Source organism: Myotis daubentonii, chromosome 5 (genome assembly GCF_963259705.1).
Source record: "Myotis daubentonii chromosome 5, mMyoDau2.1, whole genome shotgun sequence".
NCBI lineage: Eukaryota > Metazoa > Chordata > Mammalia > Chiroptera > Vespertilionidae > Myotis > Myotis daubentonii.
Window position 1 is genome coordinate 38,800,961 of NC_081844.1, and position 23,685 is coordinate 38,824,645.

The window sequence follows — 23,685 nt, forward strand, 5'->3', positions numbered from 1 at the left end:
AAAACACTTTGAACTATGTAGAAAAGTATTGATTTTTTTAAAGCTTTGTTTGAAGGTTTATTGAAGCAAAGGTCTCATTTAGTTATTTTCCTTGGATATCTAGTAAGTTGCTCAGAATAATGAATTATCCCTTACACATGCCATTGTACGACTTTTCCTCTGACTTCCAACTTAAATATATTATGGACCATAATGAAGAAGCATAGTTTGATTATGACATGCCCATACCTAAGTCATTTCATGTGGATGATTATTTAATACAAGAGCAAGTTAAATGTGCTGCCTATGAATGGCATTGGAGACTAATGCAAGCTTGTTTTTGAAGGAATTTCAGAGGGCGAGTTTCTTCTCGCAGAAGCCCCTAAGAAAAATTTAGAATGCAAAAACAAAATGAGGTTTCAGTTCATTTCTCCATTTATCTGTCTAAATTGGGATAAAACTGCCCATATTGTGTCGTTAGAGATTTCAGGTATGGAAGGATAAGGTACATGCCTTATCTAGAAACAAATAAGAATTGGTGCCTATTTTACTACCTTTCGAACCTTGAGAAATGTGCATCTATTTTCTCTCTATGTAAAATGGTATTTATAATGAATACATCAAAGGACTTATGAGTAAAAGTAAAAGCCTTCTATGATTAGCAATTAAATCATTACTTGAAGGGTTCAATGAAATGTATTCCAGTATGAGTGAGTCCAGCATAAGTCCTTGCTGTGCTACATCCAGTGGTCGAGAGCATAGTCTTGCAGACTCTGTATCTTCCATATCTGTCTGGAACCAGAATTCAGATGTACCCCTGAAGTCTGGATGCCTTTACAAACTCTACCAAGTAGCGCGTAAGGATCCATTACACTGATGGTAGTGCTGCTATTAAGTTTGACAGCAAAATCCAGACAGTCTAAGGCAGTGGTTCTCAACCTTGGCTGCACATTAGAATCACCTGGGAATCTTTTTAAAATCCTGATTTCTGGGCCTCATCCTCCGGAAATTCTGTTTCTTTGTTATGGGGTGGGGCCACAACATTAGTAACAAAGAAACAGAATTTCTGGAGGATGAGGCCCAGAAATCAGGATTTTAAAAAGATTCCCAGGTGATCCTAATGTGCAGCCAAGGCTGAGAACCACTGCTCTAATCACTGATGTCCTCGTGACTACCATCTCTATTGCCAGGCGGGTGGCTGCTGCCAGGTATTCCCAAGAGTCCGTGGGTGCAGTTGGGTCTCTGAGTTAAGTCACTCCAAACACAACTAGACCTATTCGGTTCTTTTGGGGAGATTATTTTCCAGACATTGGGAGAAGGGGGAAGGGTGGTCAGTTCCCTTGCTTGCCCATTGTTTGTTTAGCCTAATGTGCACCAAGCCAGCTGACTCTAATCAGGCTCACGGGCTCTCCCTTACAATATAAGCTACAGGAAAATTTGTTGGGGACAGTTACCCTTGCTTCTTGGACCTAGAGCTTCTGCTTCATTTACCTGAATACTTAGTTCAGAGGCCAGACCCGATGCCTCTTTCGTTGTGCCTCTGTGGTGGTTGTGCGTTGTAACAAGGCCCCCCTTTGGGTTCCATTGACTTCGGGCTTTCTCTGCAGCAGCTTCCTAATGTACATTTGAACAAGTTCTCACTCAGAAGGAAGGAAAATATAAAATTCTGCTCTTTCTTAAGTACTTCTCCAATAGAAATGTGAAATTTAATTTGCTAGAAGGTGCCTACTTATTACAAAATACCTTAGTTCATTCTCTCCTGAACTCACAGTAAATGCAAGAGTTTCTTCCTCCACAAACTATTCTATGTGGATTTTCTTTGTGCTCTGATTTTTTTTTCCTGAATAGCAGACATTTCTATTTAAAATATTATTTTGTTCATTTTGGGACTTGGAACCTAGATGCAGATACCATCAACTAAAATAGTTAATTATTAAATTAAGGAAGGTATCAGCTCTGGTCCTTCTCTACCCGCCCCCCCCCCCCCCACAATGTTACAGTTGAGGTCATTCCCTAAACAGTGACCATTTCAGTTTTTGTTGAAAGAGTCCTGAATAATTTGAGAGAAGGTGAGCAGAAATCCAATGGAGTAGAACAAAAATGAATTGTTGAATTAATTAATTAATACAGTAGCTGCCAATACCAAGGGAGGAATGTATATGTATGTTATACTTATTAGTAGCTTACTACACTTTATTACATTATTTGATAAATATTCCATATAAATAGATTTTAGTAGACTTTTGTGAGATGGAATAGTTCAATTGATAGAGTTAAGGTGACAGTGCTTGGCCTTCCCATCCTATGTAAACTGTACAAGTAGTGTAAGTAGTGTGTGTGCTTTTTCATCTCTTTGAATGCCCTTTAATGCTATATATATTTATTTATTTATTATGCTTTGCCTAGTTGGATACACAATGAATGATCTCATTTTTGAATGGCAAGATGAGGCACCTGTACAAGTGGCAGAAGGACTCACTCTGCCCCAATTTCTGTTGAAAGAAGAGAAAGATTTACGATACTGCACTAAACATTACAACACAGGTATGCTTCATTACAACTTGTGGTTTTATGGTAGTCAGATGTTTCTTAATTGTAGTGCTAGGTTAATTATTTTCACTATTTATAGCTCAATGTTTTCCATAGTAATGGAGCAGAAAATGGAAAGTTACAGGTGCTTTGTCTTATAGCCTATTGTTATGTAACCAGTCTGTATGGGACCAAAGAAATGTTTGGTGTTTAATTACATTTACATATTTTTTGTGAAAAGCTCATAATTACATAGTAATGTTTCCAAAAAAGTTCCTTTAATTTCTATGTGAATAATAAAATTTACTTTTAACGCTTCTTGGGACATAAACATTGTGTTTGTTAACAAAATGAAAGAAATTGCTTTCTTTAATTTTTAAGACATCAGTTGTCTAAAGTTTTGGCCACAATTTCATGCATTTAAGGTATTGTTACTTAAGCACCTACTATTCACACTGACACAGTTATCTTTTGCCTTTGAGGATAGAAGCCAAATATAGTTATTCACATAATGGATTGAAAGATTCAATACATTCAGCTGACACGGGGTATTCCATAATATCTATACTGTCTAACTTATTCCTACACATTCTTTTAAACTGTCCTCCACGGAGGCATCCCTCCTATGTGGTTAATTCATGGCCTCCCACCTGCATCAGCTGCTGTTTTTATCACTTTATTACAGTAACTGATTCTTCTTGGGCTCAGCATTTCCCAGAACTGTGATCTGACCTTTTACTATACAAGGCCTCTAATCTTTTTTACCTCTTAATCAATTCACAGTCAGGCGAAAAAATCGCTGCCATTTTCTCACCCCCTACCACAGTTCTTCAGGAGTGAGGCTCATGTTAATTTAGTAGAGAGTTCAAGTTTAACATCTCTACACAACAACAAGGAGCAGACAGGTCAACACCAGTGTCCTTGCTCCACCCTCTAGGGGCAGTTTTAATGACAAAAAACTTTCAGAGAAATGCTAAAAAGTATCTAGAGTTGGTTTTGGATGATGGATTTGTTTCTTCAGGACGCTGTAACAAGGTGGCACAAACTTGGTGGTATCTCTTGCCCCAAACCCTCTTCTGCTTCTCCTTGCCTTGCTCTGTAAATGGTAACAGTGGCTCACTTTCTCATATCTGCCACGCTCATTCCTGCTTCAGGTCCTTTGTACTTGTCTTTCTCCTGTGCACAAGCCTCTTTCTCCAAATTATCCCAGGCCTAATACTCTCACATACTTTAGGGCTGGCCTTCAAATGACCCTTCATCACCAGCACAGGTTAAACACCCAAATCCACTCCCTTCCTCCTCCTGTTTTCACTGTCTGAAATTATACCTTCAACTGACATGTTTACTTATACATTATCTGTTTCTCTCATTACCATAAATTAATAAAGCTAAGGATTGTATCTCTTCATTTCTGTATGTCTGGGATCTGCTAAAGTACACAGATGCTCAATAAATATTTATTGAGTAAAACAATAGAGTGGATTTTAACATGGAAAATTTGTCTGTACATGTGAGAATACTAAAAGCCTGTCCACCCCAGGAGGAAGGGGGAGAGGAACCATTTTACTCTAAACAGGAAAATTTTACATTCAATCTGTATCAGCAAAAATGCTTCCCCTCCAATTTTATTGAGGGATAATTGACTAAAATTGTAAGATTATCAGTGTACAATGTGATGATTTGATATAAGTATACATTGTGAAATGATTCCCCTCATTGAGTTCATTAACATGTTCATCACCTCTCATATTTATGTGATGTGTGCATGCAAAAACATTTAAGTTCTAGACTCCTAGCGAATTTCAATTATACAGTACAATGTTACCAGCTATAGTCACCATGTTAAACGTAGCCTCACAATGAGGGCTTCTTTTTCTTGAGAATCATATGAACTGTAAAGAATGTATTCAAAGTACCCAAATGGTTAGCAATTGTTACTGATTACACCATGAAATTACTTGAGTTATTTAACAGTTATATCACGGAAATGCCTTATTATTCTTGCTCTATTTCATTTCATTATTTTAAAGAAAAACTTAAAAATTATATTTTAAGAGTTTTAAACATCTAAAGTATTTTCATATACTCTAAGAATGGTTCAACATTCTGTATGTATTTGATAAAAGATCATGTGTAGCTGGCATATATGTTTCTGACTACTAGACACTTAAGTGTGGAATCCAACTTTCCCAGAGTTTATGAGACTCTGTAAAGACTTTTAAGCTCTGGAATCTCATCCATCCCTTCTTCCTGCAGCCCAGACCATGCAATACTGTAGCATGTGGCTCAGGTCACAATAATAGAAATTTTGTACTGAACCCTACACTAGCAATATATATATACTAGCAATTTTCCCAGCTGTGTTCTCTGATTCTTTCTCTTATAATAAGATTACAGAATGTCCCTTAAAGAAAGACCAGTGTGCTAACTCCCTGACCTTATCCTTCTTAAAATAGTTTGAATAAGGGAAAAATAAAACCAAGAGCTAGATGATTAAGATAAACAATTATTTTAAGGAGAGGTAACATGGCAATAGAGTAGGGAATAGAACCAGGGGATAAGCAGAAATGTCAACAAAATGTTTACTTAAACCACAATTTATGCCTCTATTAATTACTCTAATAGAGACACAAAGGCGTGAATATATAAGACAAATGTACCTTAGGTGTCTTTTTATTAGGTGTGTTCTTAAGTTATGTTTGAAGTTATCAATGGGAAATAATGTTTTCCTATTTGTTAGCATTAATAGTTTCTAAATTATCAATACATAAAATAAATTACAGATATTGCATTTAAGGTACTATTCAACTTCAATTGTATTTATCCTTTAGCACTGACTTTAAAGTCAATGTAAAGGCTTCTGGAACAAATAGTAGTACCTGACTCTAAATAAATACTTGAAAGCACCAGAAACAGTCAATGAGCAAGAAAAAACAACACAGTCACTGAGTAATTTGTCTCATCAACCTCAGAGGTATTTGTTAGAATCAAGTGAAATAATAGACCTTTGAGCAGTTTGACAAGTATGCAGTGTTAATCAAGTGTGAAGTAATAGGAATACTATGCTATTTCCTTAAACAGTACATTTTCTTGTTGCTTCTAGATGCTAGCAGAAAAATAAGAAAAAATACTTTTCAGAAATGGATTTGCATATATGATTTAGGATCTCTTTTGGTGGTAATGGAAAATTTTAGGACAAAATTATAGGGGGGGGGGGGGGGAACCTGTGCGATTCGATGCCAAAACAAAGACCTGCTTTTACCAATTACTGCCTTTATTTTGCAATCAATCAGGAAAGTTTACATGTATAGAAGTGCGATTCCATCTTGAACGACAAATGGGATACTATCTGATCCAGATGTATATCCCCAGTCTCCTGATTGTTATTCTGTCGTGGGTTTCCTTCTGGATCAATATGGATGCTGCTCCGGCCAGGGTAGCTTTGGGGATAACTACTGTGCTGACTATGACCACACAGAGTTCAGGATCCCGAGCTTCCTTACCAAAGGTAAGTGCACACAAAGGACATACAAATATATTAATTAGCACAAATATGTATAGATGCATAGTTATATACATATACATCATTGCTAGTTTTTGTCAGATCTTTTTCATAAGTACTTATTATTCATTGCTGATTTTTTAAATATATTTTATTGATTTTTTACAGAGAGGAAGGGAGAGGGATAGAGACTTAGAAACATTGATGAGAGAGAAACATTGATCAGCTGCCTCCTGCACGCCCCCTACTGGGGATGTGCCCACAGCCAAGGTACATGCCCTTGACCGGAATCGAACCTGGGACCCTTCAGTCCTCAGGCCGACGCTCTATCCACTGAGCCAAACCGGTTAGGGCTCATTGCTGATTTTTAAGTAATGACCAAGGCAGAAACCTTTGTAAAACACAAAAATTGATCAAGAAAAATAATTTGCACATATGCATAATGGATGAACACAGACAATAGTGTGAAGAAGGCCTGGGGAAGGTGGGAACCAGATGGATGGGGGCAATATGGGGAATATCTATAATACTCTCAACAATAAAGATAAATGAAAAAAAGAAAGAAAAAAATTTTGCTAACCAATGATATCATACATTCATAGTTATGACCCCCAATTATTTAAACATCAATAATACTCTGATACACTATAGAATTTTATATGTATAGATTTTTTTACATTTAGAAACCTATCAAATGTATAAATAAAGTAAATCTATACAGTAACTTTATTCTTTATTTATTTTTAAAAATATTTTTACTGATTTCAGAGAGTAAGGGAAAGGGAGAGGGAGAGAGAGAAACATCAATGATGAGAGAGAATCATTGATCAGCTGCCTCCTGCATGCCCCACACTGGGATCGAGCCTGCAACCCAGGCATGTGCCCCAACCAGGAATCAAACCATGACCTCCTGGTTCATAAGTTGATGCTCAACCACTGAGTCACACCAGCCAGGCTATACAGTAATTTTAAATGATCGCACAATACTCCATTGTATGGATGTACTATAACAATATACTTACTATTAGGACTCACACAATAATGAACATACATATAATGAATGTTATAAATATGCATGTATATACTGGTACACACATATGTGTATATATGTACATGTGGACACATATATACATGCACACATATAATTTTATATCTATTTGTATCATTTTCTTAGTGTAAATTCTTAGAACTGCAATTTCTGCTCAAATAGTTGTAAGCATTGAAATGTATTGCTAAATTTCCCATCAGCAAAATGTATAGCAATTACACTTTCACAAGTATTGTATGGGAGTGCCAATATTGCTGCACTCTGAGTTAAATATATTTTGGGGGGGTATGTTTTTTCCCCTCTGCCTTTTAAGCAGCCACAGGTCAATAAAAAAAAAAAAAAAGCTTATCTAATACCGCAATTTTAGTCCATGCTGAGCTGCCAGAATTAAAATAAACTGTTTTCTTTATGAGGTTTGTAAAAGACCCCATTTTTTTCAGAAGATATGTTGAAATAAAACATAGTCTCTTTTTTCATCTAATTAGCAACATAACAATATAAAATTATTTTCTTCTTCTCAATGACTTCTAAGAAAGACATTTCTCCTCTCTAAATTAAGTAATTCTATCTAACTTGCAACAGACTTCTCTATATCCTTTGCAATGACAGAGATATAATAAAATAATATTCACTTGTCTGACTCTTGTGTCTCAGTGGTTGAGCATCAGCCTATGAACCAGTAGGCCACAGTTCGATTCCCAGTCAGGGCACATGCCCTGGTTGCAGGCTTGATTCCCAGTGTGGGGTGTGCAGGAGGCAGCCTAACATTGATTCTCTCTCATCATTGATGTTTCTCTCTCTTCCTCTCCCTTCCTCTTTGAAATAAAAAATATATATATTTTTTAAAAATGGCATTCACTTTTCTTGTGCATTTGATGCAATCTAATTACAATGCTAAGTACATTATAAATGTGCAGTCATGGTCCCTTAACCCTTCCTATGAATTGTATTCTATGTTTCAATTTATTAGATTAAAATGTTTCAAGGAATAAAAGTTGATGACAGAATATTTTATTACTAAAAATGTTATTTAATATAAGGAGAACTTGATATTTAGCGATGTTCCCTCTGCTTTGTTAAGATCTAATGGTTGCCTTTCAAAATAAGGTTTATTTTTTAAACATTGAATTATATTTTCAAAATTATGCATATCAACTAGTGTTTTAAAAAATACTGTCTTAGTGAAAATTGTAAATCTGCATATAAGATTAAACTAATTCATCTCAAGGCTTATTTATACAGTGGTGGGCAAAATGCATTGTGACATTCTTTTGAGTTATTGAAGCTATTATAATCATAACCTGCATGTCTTTTTCCATAAGAATAACTGTAAACCTACTTTTGCCAACTCCTGTATATGTCTAAATGTCTCAAGGGCTCCCTGAGTAATTTGTAAAGGAAATTGCCAGTTTACTCATTGATTTTCCTCATGAGCTAAGCAGAAATCAAAGTTCATTTGTTCTGTAAGTTGGCAACCAGAAAGAAGAGCACAAAATGCTTTATATTAGGAAATTTCAGTTTCTAAGAGGCACAATCAACACTAATAAAAGAGAAAAATGGTAATTGGCATACGATGATACCCTTTTCATTGGCTAATCAGGGCTATATGCAAATTAACTGCCAACTATGATTGGCAGTTAACTGCCAACAAGATGGCGGCTAATTTGCATATGTAGGCACAATGCAGGGAGGCGAAAGGGAAAGCAGGAAGAAGCCCCCTGCCACTGACAGTGATCGGAAACCCAGGGGGGAGCTAAGAGCTGGGGGGCTGCCCAGCCATGATCGGAGAATCAGGCGCCTTTGCCGCCCTGGCCAGTGATAGCAGGAAGTAGGGGTGGAGCCAGCGATGGGAGCTGGACACGGTCAAAGCTGGCAGTCCCGGGAGCTAGGGGTCCCTTGCCTGGGCCTAAAGCGGAGCCCACGATCGCGGGGCCGCTGCAGCTGCGGGTCCCCCCTGCCCGAGCCGGACGCCTCAGCCAGAGGTGTTAGGCCTGGGCAGGGGCGGAGCCTGCAACAGCGGGGAGCTGGGGGTCCCCTGCCCAGGCCTGACATCTCTGCTGGAGGCCTCAGGCCTGGTCAAGGGGCCGATCTGGTGATTGGTGATCAGAGGGTGATGAGGGTCAACTCCTCTGGCCGAGGGCATCAGGCCTGGGCGGGGGGCGGAGCCGGGGATTGGGGGGATATGATGGTCCCCTTGCCCAGGCCTGAAGCTTGGGTCAGAGGCGTCAGGCTTGGGCGGGGGGTGGAGCAAGCGATCAGAGGGAGATGGGGGTCCCCTGCCCAGGCATGATTCCTGGGCCAGAGGCCTCAGGCCTGGGCGGGGGCCAGAGCCAGTGATTGGGGGAAGATGGGGGTCCCCTGTCCAAGCCTGACACCTCTGGCGGAGGCGTCAGGCCTGGGCAAGGGGCCAATCAGGTGATCGGAGGGTGGTGGGGGTCTACGCCTCTGGCTGAGGCATCAGGCCTGGGCAAGGGGCAGAGCCAGCAATCGGAGAGGTCTGGGGGTCCCCTGCCCAGGCCTGATGCCTGGGCCAGAGGCATCAGGCCTGGGCTGGGGGCAGAACCAGTGATGGGGGGAAATGAGGGTCCCCTGCCCAGGCCTGACGCCTCTGTCAGAGGCGTCAGGCCTGGGCAAGGGGCCGATCCTGCGATTGGAGGGTGATGGGGGTCAAAGCCTGAGGGCTCCCAGTATGTGAGAGGGGGCAGGCTGGGCTGAGGGACAACCCCCCCCCAGTGCACGAATTTCGTGCACCGGGCCCCTAGTATAAAGATATTTGGATACAGAGATTAAGGCAGGATTGGGAGATCATAGAGTTTTGAGTGGAGGAAGAAGAGATTTTAAAAAAGCAGTAAATTATAAAAAAAATTAATGAAGACACAAGTTTTGTTTTTAAAGGGAAAGAAGGATTGGGATGACTTTAAACTTTTTCTCAAAAATTAAGAAAGATTTTTAAGGCATTTATTTCACTGTGATCTCAGGGAAAGAATGCACTTTTCCCTCTGAGTTTAATTATATACATAAATGTGTAGAAAACCTCTACATCTCTCAAATTATAGGGACAATGACCACTGGAAATGTAATAACATTTCATTCTGAGCCACAAAAAAGAATTTATTGGTAAGGTGATATCTTAAGAGGAGGTGACCAAATCATTTTAGGCTTTGCGATAGTTAAGGAATGGAAGGATTAGCATACTCAGTTATATACATTAGACTTCAGGGAAGGCAGGTGGTGAATAGCCAGAGGAAACAAGAATTAACCTATTGAGATGAAATAATTTAAAAGAGTAGAACATTTTTAAAAAATTCTGATTCTGTGATGGGGTAGGGAGGGACTAGAAAGGCAAGATGCGAGAGTCTTACATTTGCACTTAAAAACAGATGTCTGAAACCTTAGACCTTAAGATCTGCTACTCTCTACCTCACAAAAGAAGTCTCAGATGCCGGAAAGACTTACCACTAAAACAACCACCATTGTCCTACTGAGGAAATCTAGGAAGTAGGAAAACAAATTAAATTCAGGAAAACAATAGGATTATCAGGCGTTGGAGGAAGAAACAATAAATCATTAATTTATGATAACTACTTAGTGTTTTGTCCTGGCTCTGTGCCAATAATCTCCTGTAGAATAAGAATAACTCAGAGTAGAAAGTGTCAGAGAACATACCTTAGCCAGCACCTTGAGAACTACACACCTGAGAGCCCTCTCTGACACTGGCCTCTACAGTGTCACGATAAATGAAGCCTGTAATAGCCCAAAGCGAGAAGACCCCTGCGATTCACTTCTTGGAACTAAAAACTACTTGGCATGTCTGTAGTGCCTTCATCAGTGGCCCAGTGAGGGTGACAATGCACTCTCTTGGGAACAACTTTTTAAAGTTGTATATTTTGAGGAACACTTCCTAACACTGGACGAGAGTGAATGAGAAAACGGTGGTGATTGTGGGCCGTGGTAAAGATTAGGTTTATTTGGAGTGGTTTTGGAAGGATTTTAATAATCAGTGCGATCTCTCTGACTTCCCTGTGGAGATAGATAGAAGGGGTGGAAGTGGAAGCAGAGCAAACTATTGTCGTCCAGAGCAGATGGTGGTCTGGCTAGATTGGTAGCAGCAGAGATAGATCGTAGCAGATGGATTTAGAACTAGTAGATATTTTTTGTGAAGGTGTATTGGGAGTGACATAGACATGCTTTACTTATGAGCTGGACATTGAGGATTGATGAAAAGGCAGGCGTGAAGCATAGCATTTGGATGAGTCACTGGGCAAGTAGTTGTGAGAGATACTGAAATGGGAAGTTTGGTGAAGGTAACTGATCTCTGGTTGAACATTTTAATTTTGAGATCCTTATAAGATCACCACACGGAATTGTCAAAAAAAGTCAAAACTTCTAAATTTCTGACCAAGGACATGTAGGCCTCAGACTTCAGGGAGTCAACTGTAGCTGGATAGAGATAATTTTCCTAAGTATAAATGAAAGCCCAGAAAGAGGAGGAAAAGATGTATTTGTGGCTGGCCCTCCTCCTCCTGTTGGAAATGGACTTGAACATATAAAGTGTTCTCTCTCCTTCCTTCCCCCATGGCCATATCTACCACATATGCAGAACAAGTATTCAGTTTAGTTAAAGGTAAGAGCCACTCACCCCAAACTTTTCTTCCATCCTCTTTGAGATCTCAACATTGTGTGGTATTTTAAAGAAATGTAAAAATCTTTCCTGGAAGGGTTAAGTTTAATCAGGGTAAAAAGGGGGATGGTAATAATTATTTAATTACTTTTTAGTATAAATTTGATTTATACTAATACCTTGTTAAGATCTTGGAACTGGGGGAATTATATTCTTTTTTAAGCCTGGGATGGCTAGAAATAAAAGAGAAGGGGCAAAATATTGTTTTAATTTAGAAACTATGGGTTCTAGAAAGAACCCACAGCAGGGAACTCTAGGAAAACATGGGTATTCTGCAATATTACATCCACTTTACCCTTTCTTTTCTGCTTCCAAAGATCAGTTATTTCCTACTAGAGACCTACTCCCATTCCTTTTTCATTCTCTTTCATAGGGACCAGCTAAGGTCTAGCTCTGGTTCATGTTTTCTGTTTTGTATCATTCACAGAAATACATGAGTGTCACCATGTACACACTAGTTCAGTCTTTTAGAAACGAGCTTCAAACCCATTATCATATCAGAGACCCTTGAAGTTAGGATGTTAAACAGAAAGACATGTGCACGCACACACGTGCACATACACATACTTGCACCCATGCAGACATAAACTTGGCAGAGATGGGGAATCTCTAGATTCCAAGTTCATCCAAACCCTAGCTCTTAACACAATATATCATGAAATTCATGGGGCTTCAGGCCCTGTTTCAATGCACTTATACTGCAATTATTTTGCGTTACAAACAATCTCCAAATCTCAATGTTTTATCAGCTTTTTTCTTGCTTGGAGGCCTATGCTTTGCTTGTCCCTCTCCTGGGCTTGTCTGAGATTGGCTGACTTAGGATAGGCTGAGATCTAGGCTGCAAAGTGGGTGCAGATCCGTTCCCTGGGTCTTCCCATTTTAGGGCCTCGGGTACTGATAGCATGCTTTTCCCATGGAGGAGTGCAGGAAAGCAAGAAGGTGGGGGACTGTATTCCCCCCACAGGGAACCCTAGGAGAGAAAGGGAGGGAAAAAAAGGATTGTCAACAAATAGTCTTATCTACCTCAGAGACTATAATTGCTAAAACTTTCTATCTCCTTTCTTAGACCAGAATCTGTCGTATCAACAAATACTAAAGAAAACAAGAGGGAAAGAAGGGGTGGAGAAAGGGAAGTGGGAAGATTCTGTGTGATTTCTCCATTCTGGCCCCACCACTATGGCCATGTCATTTGGCAGGGAGCTCCCGATCATTACAAAATAAGAAACAAAGAAACACGTGAAGTTTCAAAGGTGGCTAATCAATTCAATTAAATATTTCACGGAAGCCAGTAGCTGATGAAAATTACAAATTCTGCCCCAAAAGCTGTTTACCTTAAATGATTTCCTCTCACCTTCCCCCCATTCACTTTGTCTGTGAAACCCATGAGGAGTAGTTTTTTGAAAGGACAAACTATCTTGTATATATTTTGACCTTCAGAGCTTTTATTTATAACTTCAAACAGGAGTTATGTGTCTATTGAGTAAATGTCATGCAGATATTTAAAGACAACGTGACTTTATTTTTAATATATTTTATTGATTTTTTACAGAGAGGAAGGGAGAGAGATAGAGAGTTAGAAACATCGATGAGAGAGAAACATCGATCAGCTGCCTCCTGCACATCTCCCACTGGGGATGTGCCCGCAACCCAGGTATATGCGCTTGACCGGAATCAAACCTGGGACCTTTCAGTCCACAGGCCAACACTCTATCCACTGAGCCAAACCGGTTTTGGCCCGGTTTTGGCAAGACAACATGACCTTTTAAACACTTACTTACTACTGAGCCTTTAAATATTGACTTAATTTGAAAAGCAAGAGTATGTCATTTTTTCATCGCCCTAAAAGAATGTGAGAACTTAAATTACTCTTTATTAATGCAGAGCACTATTTTTCTCCTGAGAATCACCAAATTAATGAAAAAGAATTTAAATATTGCATATATCTATCTTACAGCCTAATAAAACTATAGGTTCTTAGAAAACATATTAAGTTTTTATTTTTCATAAAGATGCCAACTACACAGGTGATTACAGCTGTTAGAAAATATAAATTGAATGGTTATTTTTTATTTGAATAGCATGATTGTGTGGGTACACAGAGATCTATAGGTAACATTACATTAAAAAAAAGAAAAAATGAAGGATTTCTATTCACTATTGTGTTCTTATCTAATTAGTTCTCAAAATATATGTTATTATTCCTCTTAAAAATACCCTGCAGTTTTAAAGGAGAGGAAGTTATAAATGTCAGCAATGATGTAAATGGTAGGGCGGGGCTGCAGAGTAGTCAGGTTTTCCAATTAACATCGCAATTAGTAACTATTGCTCCTAGTAATAGTTTGGTCCTCACCATTTAAATACAAGATTCTAATATCTAGTCAAATATACTTTAATAAAGTTTAGTACAAATGTGATGCAAGTGGGTTCATTTAAAGTTTATTAATGTGACAGTATTTAACAAGTAAATATTCTTTATAAAACAATTTTTGATGTGGGCAATACATTTAATTTTTAAAAATTTTTCATTGAACATAATAATTTGGTTCCATATTACATTCATTAGGGGAAAAAGAGAAAAAGAAAAAGGCACAGAAAATGAGAGAATTATTCATACCTTTTTGTTAAAATCATGAGACATAATGCATATGACTATCATCCAATCTTATAAGTGCTTTTGGAACAGATGACTCCTAAACATAGGTGAGTCCTATAATGAAAGGAATGCATATTGATAGATAGCTCTTGTTCTACATTTGACTTTAAAGCCTACATTTACTGGGCTTACAAGATCTCATTAAGCTGAAAATTAGCAGTTATCAAGCATGTTCTCTGGAGTTGACATTGACAAAGAACCATTACATAAATTCTTTAATCTGAAGGCATAATTAGAAAAAAGTATATAATCAATCACAAAGTTTAAAATATTTTTGAAATGACATAATGCATTGGCTTTGACATCAAAGTAAATTTAAAAACAAAAATACGTATATGCAACCTTGAGATAATTTTACTTAAATAATGTCTTATATTCCCTTTACTGCATTCACATATATCCTAGAACCATATCACAAACACTCTTGACAGATAATAGTGGTTACAAAACTCCCCCTTCCCAGTAGAATAAAGAATTTGGTCCAAAAATCAGTGTGGAAAAGCACCTAATAGGCTTTATGTCTTTTTCATTTCTGTTTGAAGTTATAAATAAAGGCCTTAAACCTCAGAAAACTAGGGAATAGGAAGTACATTATTACAACAAAGATGATGTAATGGAAACACAAAATAGCCAATAGAAAAATGCAGAGGAGAGTGAAGTCAACAGTATAATTCAAGCCTAACCGAGCAGGTAAAAAAAAAAATCAATATATTAAGAAATTCCAGTAACTAACAGCATGTACCTAAGAATCATTTCCAACAACTAGGTCTTACAGTTTCATCTAAGTGTAAACATGAGTCATGTCCTATAAAACAGATGATTGTAAAACTCCCATAGTTGCAGCAGAAATCACAGATAACCAGGCCACCTTTCAAAATCTCTTAGTCCTTTATTTCAGATTTTTTTTTTAAATTTTTTAGAGAGGGAGAAGAAGGGAAAGAGAGAGAGAAGTGTGATCGAGCCCATAAGCTGAGCGTGTGCTCTGAGTGGGAATCAAACCTGCAACTTTTTGTGCATGAGAACCACTCTGGCCAGGGCTCCCTTAGCCTTTTTGGTTGCACTTGTCTTATCTGGTGGCTGGAGGAATTAGACAAATTTATCACTTTGGAAATAATGCAGTTCTGCTATTATGATTCCCTGTTACATTTTATTTCTTTTTTTAAAAATATATATATATTTATTGATTTCAGAGAAGAAGGAACAGGGAGAGAAATAGAAACATCAATGATGAGAGAGAATCATTGATCGGCTGCCTCCTGCACACCCCACACTGGGGACTGAGCCCACAACTCAGGCATGTGCCATGACATCCTGGTTCATAAGGCAACACTCAACCACTGAGCCATGCCAGCCAGGCACATTTTATTTCTTAAAGTGAAAACCTTTATGTGGAAAATAAATATGATGTTCTAAGCATCCAGTATGAATGTGACATCAGGAGGACTGTGCTGTTTTGTTGCCTCCAGGGTGGTACATGTCAAAGCTCACAGCATCCTGTGCTGTGTGATTCACTGCTTATTGCTCCAAGGAAATGTCCTCCTGACAGTTCCTTTAGCTTAAATATCAGCTTTACTCCACTTCAACACCTGTTTTCAAAACATTATTTAATTCTTTGCCATTGTTTTTATTATTTCTCTCTCTGGCTTTAGGTCTTAAATGAAGATCAACATGATTTTGAGACTAATATTATTTTTCCTATAAACATTACGAAGTCCAAAAATCTTCTACAGGTTTTATATGAGGGAGAAAGGTGGGATTAACTGTACTACAATTTGGGTTTTACAAAGCCAAAGACAAATGAATAGCCAATGTGATCTGAAACAAAATACCCAGAACAAACGCCATAACATAAGCAGGAAAATGTTCAGCCTGTCTCAGAGAAAAGCATTGAGCTGTATACTTGAGTCACTTGACCATTCCACAGCCAGAATTACTCATTACAATGTATGAGACAATTCTAAGGAACTGGGGGAATTCGCCAGGATTGATTGTGAGTAAGAGGAGAACACATCACCCTATTCAAAGAGCTATTTTAGCTAATCAAGAGAAATGCACTGTGATTTTTATACCATTTTATTAAATAAAAAACAAATTGAACTGAGAAAAGAATTGACAAAATAATCACTCTCAAGTGATTCCTGGAAAATTCACCTGATAATAAACCTAGCTGACAGATTGGTTTACATGAGATGTTTTGTTTTGTAAACCCTGGTTTTGTTTTTACACTTTCAACTATAGCTGACATTCAACATAACATGAATTTCAGGTGTAGAGCATAGTGGCTAGACATTTACATAACGTTCAAAGTGATCCCCCGAATAAGTCTGGTACCCACTGGGCACCATATGTAGTTATGTCCGGGTTCTGGTTTAATCAATTCCTTGTTCTTAAATTTAAGTTGTGGCTGCTTGTAAATACATTTTAAATTTCTATTTCTGGTTGATTAATAGTAGTCTGGGTTATAAGTTAGAATTTAGTAAGTATAATTTACTATCACTTTATAGTCTGGGATGTAGTAAAGGACATTACTGGTCCCAGGAAGCAAAACTTTGGAGCACCTTCGAGTGGAGTAGGGGAAAGGCAGGCGCCTTGGCAGGCCTCTCAACTATAGAATATGGCGCTGTACTTCTAACACGGCCCATCCAACGTACTTGTAAGAGAGTATAATCTAAAACTGCTGCTGCTCAATAATCTTATCACAGACTAGTGTAAAAGTCAATTTAGTGATGAAAGATTGCCTGCGGTGATATGTGTAATCTAAGTATCTCTCTGAGTCAGAGAGCACAAAAATCAAATGACTTTAGAGATTCACTGCCTGGATTCTGTTATTTTTTCTTAGTCTTTTTTTTATTTTTATTGTTGACACCATTACAGTTGTTCCCATTTCTCCTTACCCACCTTTGCCCGCCTCCACCCAACCCTTCCCTCTGGCCATCCGGACTCTGTTTTTCGTACTTCCTTCCAATTGATTTTACTGGACTTGACACTATGGTGGGAGCAAATTTTCGGCTGAAGATCAGGGAGGTTTCTTTTTCTGTCTCACTAAAATAATGACCAGCTTCTTTCTGTAAAGCAATGGGTTTTGTACTCTCATAAAGCTGCTTTATTATTTTATTCAAGATAGCGTGAGCAGTGAGCAGATTATAATCCACACTTTTCCTCAAGTCTGTGCTTGTAGGATCCGGGGTTTTGTTTCAGAAGTACCAGTGCCTGCCCCATCCACTCCCTCAGCCGCTGAGGCTGCCTTTCTCTGGGTAGGGTCCTGCATCTTTGGTTTGTTGTTGGGGTTGACTGTGAGTAGCTCTGATTACTGAGTTTTGAACAGTGACCTGGGGTACTTATGACCAAATGTGAGGCCCATCAGTGCCCTGATTTTCCTCAACTCCACAGGTCACAGTGAGGAAGACAATGACAGTAGTCCAGAGTCACCATTAGACTCAAAGTGAACATGGAATGTCTTCTCTTTTTTCAAGCCAGTGATATTTTGGGAGTTTTTTATTGTATCCTATCCTATCTTGAATCCTGCTATGCACACTTCCTTGCAACACCGGAAGAGTAGATATAGAGAAATCCATGCTCAGGCAAGCTCCCAGAGCTCCCTGCTTCCCAGGGCCAAGGTGATTTGGTTCCAATCTTTATAGTCAGGATGATAGATGATGATAATTATTGATGATGATATATATATCATCAATATAGGAGAAGCAGGCATCCTCTATTTTTTAATGATAAATAACTTTGCAAAGTAGAATGAATGCATTTTGGTGGGGGGAAATAGTATGATATAAGAATTCTACAGAACATATAATACTTATATTCCTTTCCATGCATTATAAAATATTTTTTAGAATAAAAAAGACAAGACCTTGTAGTAATCTAGCTCTGCACACTCAAATAATTTATCAAGCTGATCTCTTCCTGAATTATCATATGACAAGCAGGCAAAGATCTCCTAGCTCACAGAAACACTCCATTATAATTAATGTAAGAAGGGTGTTGAGGAGACCTGCATTGTATTCAGAGGATAAAAATGTTTCCCTGATCTAACGTTGCTGCCCCAGAGCAACTAGTTTGTTTTTATGTGATAAATACAATGCTAAGAAGTTGATTATTGATTTTAGGATCAAACCCAAAAAGTATAGAGGACTTTACAATATGTTTTTGTGTACTGACTTGATTTTTACCTATCAGGTAAAAGTTAAAGAGGCTGGAATGTTGATATACAGAGAGTTATTTTTCCTTAGTGTGGTCACAGTTGTAAATTTGTAATGGTGCTTAAATAGAAGCAGCCTAATAACTAGACATAGAATAATAGTTAAATTTATGGGCTCTGGAGCTAGGTTAGTTGTATTTAAGTCTTAGCTGCGCAATTTGGTAACTGTCTTAGTCCAGGCTGCTATAACAGAATGAGTGGCTTAGAGACAACAGGAACTCATTTCTCACAGTTCTGGAATTTTAGGAGTCCAAGATCAAGGTACTGGCAGATTTGGTGCCTGGGAAGGGCCCTTTCCTGGTTAATAGATGTGGGATCTTCTGGTTGTGTTCTTTGATGGTGGGATGGATGCGGGAGCTCTCTGGGGTCCTTTATATAGAGCACTAATCTGTCCTTTCAATATTCAGATTCAGTCTCTAATGGTAGCTATGTGACAAGTTATTTTACTTAAGCAAGTTATTTTACTGTGCCCCAGTCTCCACATCTCTAAAATGGGAATAGTTCCCTCAGTGGTTATGAGGATTAAAGTCTTAGTTTTGGACAACTGCTAAAAACACTTAGTAGTTAGTTCTATAGACATTACTAAGAATATTCCCTGGCATGTTAGCTATTAAAACTAGTTCTCTAATCATAAACGGCCAGTGATTATAAATCACTCCACATGGTTCAGTCAAATCAACATTACTGGAGAGCCTGTACTATAATGAGCACCATGGTAGCTCCTATAAATATAAGGATGAATAAGACCTGACCCTTGTTTTTAGCTCATGGGAAATGGTAGCCTAAAAGGAGCAAGGAGAATGATATGTAAATTAATAGTGGCAGCACAGTGGGTTAAAGTGAGTAATTTAAAAAGTATCTTGTCTGTCTTGATCACCTCTGTAACTACAACACTAAGAACAGAATTTAGGTGCATTAATGGTGTTCAGTAAATGTTGAGTGAAAAAAAAAAGTGAATGAATGCATGTAGTAAGAAAGATAAGTTGGGAGCCAATCATGAAGGAATTTGTACACCATGAAACAGATTTTGGACATGTATTTAATGGGTAATATTGAGGAGAGATTGTTGCTTAAAATAGAATTAGGGTTCCAATATCACAGTGGATGATGGGACTGTTGGCAAGGTGGTCCAGAAGGATGAAGCGAATTGGAATGAAACTGCCCAGAGGACAGACAGCAGGCAGTAGGGGACGGAAAGGTGATAATTTGAATCACATGGGGAGTGTGCTATAGGTCATGAGTATGTTATGCATTGTTGGAGTAAAAACTGCTACCTTTACATAAAGTTACCGAGCCTAGCATTCCAAACTACCCAGATCCAGAGTTTGCTGTGCTTGGAGGAGCAGGGAGGGTGGAGGAGGAGAAAAGAGGTGAAATAGGTGAGTGAGGTAAGAGGGGAGAATGAGGAAAGTAAGCTTTGAAGCCTCAACAATTGGCAGCTCTTCACAATGAGCAGAACCCTGGCAGACACAAAGGAAGTTTGCATATGTCTGCTGTCATTGAAAACATTCATTGGGTTCATCTGGAAAGCAAACTTCTGATTTAATCTCTTTGTTTCATGTTATTATACATTCAGGTTGGTAAAGAATGCACACATGCTTTATGACTCATATTCTTCTAGGAATGGCGTAGCTTGAGAGAGGACCTTTGGAAGCAGAATTACATCTTCCAGGAATGCATGTATTTGAAGGCAACTGGGAATTTCTGGCATAACTGCAGAACTTATGAGATTTAAATTTATGCTTTACAAACAGATGGACACTTAGCATAGCACTGGAATAAAATGAGGGCATACTTCCCTTTGCTCGGTAGAGGTCATTCTGACCAGCAGAAGTCACACTCAAGATACAGGGGTCGATGCAGAGAGCTCCTTTGTTGGCATATTTCATATGTAAGTTGACACCATTAGAGATGTGAAGAAATGACCTGAGTTTGAGAGAAAAATATTAAAATTTAAGGTATTTCTCCATAAAGTGAATCTTTATATGAATCATCATCTATGATTCATTCCTCCCTTGCATTTTAATATTTTACACCTTCATTTGTCTGTCTATTCACTCAACAAATATGTATACACATGCTAAACACTCTTGTCAAAGTGAACAAAATAGAGGTGCCATCTGCCCTTAAAGAATTCACAGGTTAAGCAGAAAAAGAACAAGAAATAAGCAATTACAATGCAACATATTCAGGTAAGCATAGGTGCCAGGGGATTTTTGAACAGATTTGGGCAAAGTCTAGCCTGAGACCTGAAAAGCCATCTGAGAAAGGTGGCAGAAAGGTGTTTTCTTGCTGGATTTGCTTCTCCCTCTACCATAAGTTTTCTCCAAATATTGAGCCACTTCCTCTTTTAAACCACAACCTATATTTGATCAAGATTTCCAGAGACTGATATTGGACAAAAAATAACTTTACCAAATATTAAAGATGATGAGAAAGGAAAAAAAATACAGAAGATACAAGCAGCATTGAAATAGTCAAATGTTCAAAGTGTAAAATGTTGTTCCCTATGGTAGCTACACACTGGTCCAAAGAAGTAAGTAGTGCATTCTTGCCTACATCTAGCCTCACTTCCTGCTTTCCTGGGACTATATCTCCTTGGGGAAGGGACATTTATTTCTGCAAGTGGGAAAACAAACTTCTAGGTAACTCTCCATTTCCTAGGAACACCTAAAAAAAAATGGTTATCATAAATATATTTCATTATTATTCCTAATTCTTGGCAAAGGAGGTACTTTCCCCCATGTCTAAGTGGCATGCCTAAAGTATGCAATAAAATGAATGATCTCATGCTTATTCCACAAAAGGTAATGATTTTACTGAAACTGCTTGCATAGAACACGTTAGCTGTGTGATGCATACACATATACTACAAGAAATGACACTGAAACTCAAAAGAAGTGTTCATCCTTGAGCAGTTGCCATATGCAGTAAATCACTGTCCAGTTAATCTGAGAGCAAAATTAAAGCAATTTCTGCCCTGCTGGTGTAGCTCAGTGGTTGAGCATTGACCTATGAACCAGGAGGTCATGGTTAGATTCCTGGTCAGGGCACATGCCTGGGTTTCAGGCTGGATCCCCACTAGGGGGCAGGCAAGAGCAGCCTATCAATAATTCTCTCTCATCCTTGAGGTTTCTATCTCTCTCCCCTCCCTTCCTCTCTGAAGAAAAATGTTTTTCTGCTGAAAGGGGCATTATTGAAACAACTGGTGAAATGGGAGTGGGTTTTAAAATTAGGTGGTGGTGTTTTACTAATATTAATTTCCTGATTTTGTTGGATGTATTAGAGTCATGTATGAGAGTGTTCTTTTTCCTTTAGAAAATACATATAAGTTTTTGGAGGTAATGGAGCATCACGACTGAATATTCGACTCCAATAATTTAGAGAGAAAGGCACAGATATAGACAACATCTATCTCTATTATAATAGAGATAGAGATATATAGACAAATGTAACCAAATGTTTACTACAGAAGTGGGAGTTCTTTTTACTGTTCTTGCAATATCTGTAAGGTTAAAATCATTTCAAAATACAACACTTTTTAATGAAGAAACTATGGACCTAAAAAGCTAAACAGCATTATACTGCCATGATGGTATGGTATATATTAATAGGACTTCATACTTTCCAAGCATTATGCTATACTAACCTAAAAATAAAATTACATTTCATCTTATTTTTTCCCCATCATATGTATGGTCTAATACCACATTTGAAAAGAAATTAACAAAAATATGTGTTTTGACGTGTGACTAATATATAAAACTTGCAAAGTTAATTACTGAAAAAATTCTTAAGTTAAAAAAAAGAAAGTGTTGGTGTCATTTCCCTTTCCCCCCCAAACTGGTATACACATGCTATGCTTTATAGCAGACAATTGGTTTTCTTCCCAATGGAAGTAACAATACAAGTCAATTTGTGCGCTCTCTCTCTCTCTCTCTCTCTCTTGGCTAGGTATCATACGTCAAAGCTATTGACATTTGGATGGCAGTGTGCCTCCTTTTTGTGTTTGCAGCACTTCTGGAATATGCAGCTGTAAATTTTGTATCACGACAACACAAAGAACTACTGAGATTTCGACGGAAGAGAAAGAATAAGGTAAGCAATTAAATTCATTGGGTTCATCGGGATACCAACTTTCATTAAAAAGTGAGTTTGTTATATAAATATATTTTTAAAATATGTTTTTATTTAAGAGAGGAAGGGAGAGGTAGAGAGAGAGAGAGAAACATCAATGATGAGAGAGAATCATTGTTAGGCTGCCTCCTGCACAACCCCTACTGGGGATCGAGCCTGCAACCCAATCATGTGCTCTTGACTGGAATCGAGCCCTGGACCCTTCAGTCCATAGGCCGATGCTCTATCCACTGAGCCAAACCAGCTAGGGCTGTTATATTTAATAGGATGTGAAGAGAGGAAGTGGAGACCAAGGACTAAATGTCATGCTGTTCCTTTGGTTTTGTCCAACTGAAATTTAAATTGTCAAAAATAGCTTCAGGAAGAAAATGGTGACATCTAGGTATACTGTTGACATGAGAGCTTTCTCAACTTCTTTCTAGTGTATTTCCTGAAAAGACACCATTTTTTGCTTTCATTAACCAAAACATGTCATTTCTTATTTGCAATGTTAGTATGTTTCTGGTGATTTTACTTCACATAAGTCATCAAATATAGCTATTAAAGTTGTTGTTTTTTCCCAAATGAATTCTTTTCTTTCCATCATATACTACCTATTTATTAATACTTTGATGTTCATGTAGAACTAAGAGGGTTTTTTTGATGCATACTTTCATGTTTTAAAGACATTTCTTCTGAATCCCCATGGGAAACACAACATAGTGTTATTTTTGTCCATCAACCTAATAAATTAAACCTAGAAGAAATGTTATTTAGAACATCATTGGGAGATCACAGGAAGTTGTAGAAGTAATCTCCTAATTGGATTTGGATTACAGAATGGGGTGACTCCTCTCTATTAAGACTTACAATGCCTTCTCTTTTTAACCAACCCTTTCCTCTTCTGTGTGGAAGAGTTTCTATTGGCCAGCATATTCACTTCTTTTAATGTGCATGTGCCAGCTAA

General features: G+C 38.1%; 1 protein-coding gene across 2 annotated transcripts in view; it reads left to right on the top strand.

Annotated features, from left to right (window-relative positions):
• Positions 1–23,685, top strand: part of GLRA3 (glycine receptor alpha 3) — a 134,150-nt gene that overhangs the window by 90,904 nt on the left and 19,561 nt on the right. For both annotated transcript variants that reach the window (XM_059695290.1, XM_059695291.1), the window contains exons 6-8: positions 2,386–2,523; positions 5,802–6,016; positions 22,557–22,700. In XM_059695290.1, coding sequence (XP_059551273.1) covers positions 2,386–2,523; positions 5,802–6,016; positions 22,557–22,700 — 497 coding nt within the window. The remainder of the gene's footprint in view (positions 1–2,385; positions 2,524–5,801; positions 6,017–22,556; positions 22,701–23,685) is intronic.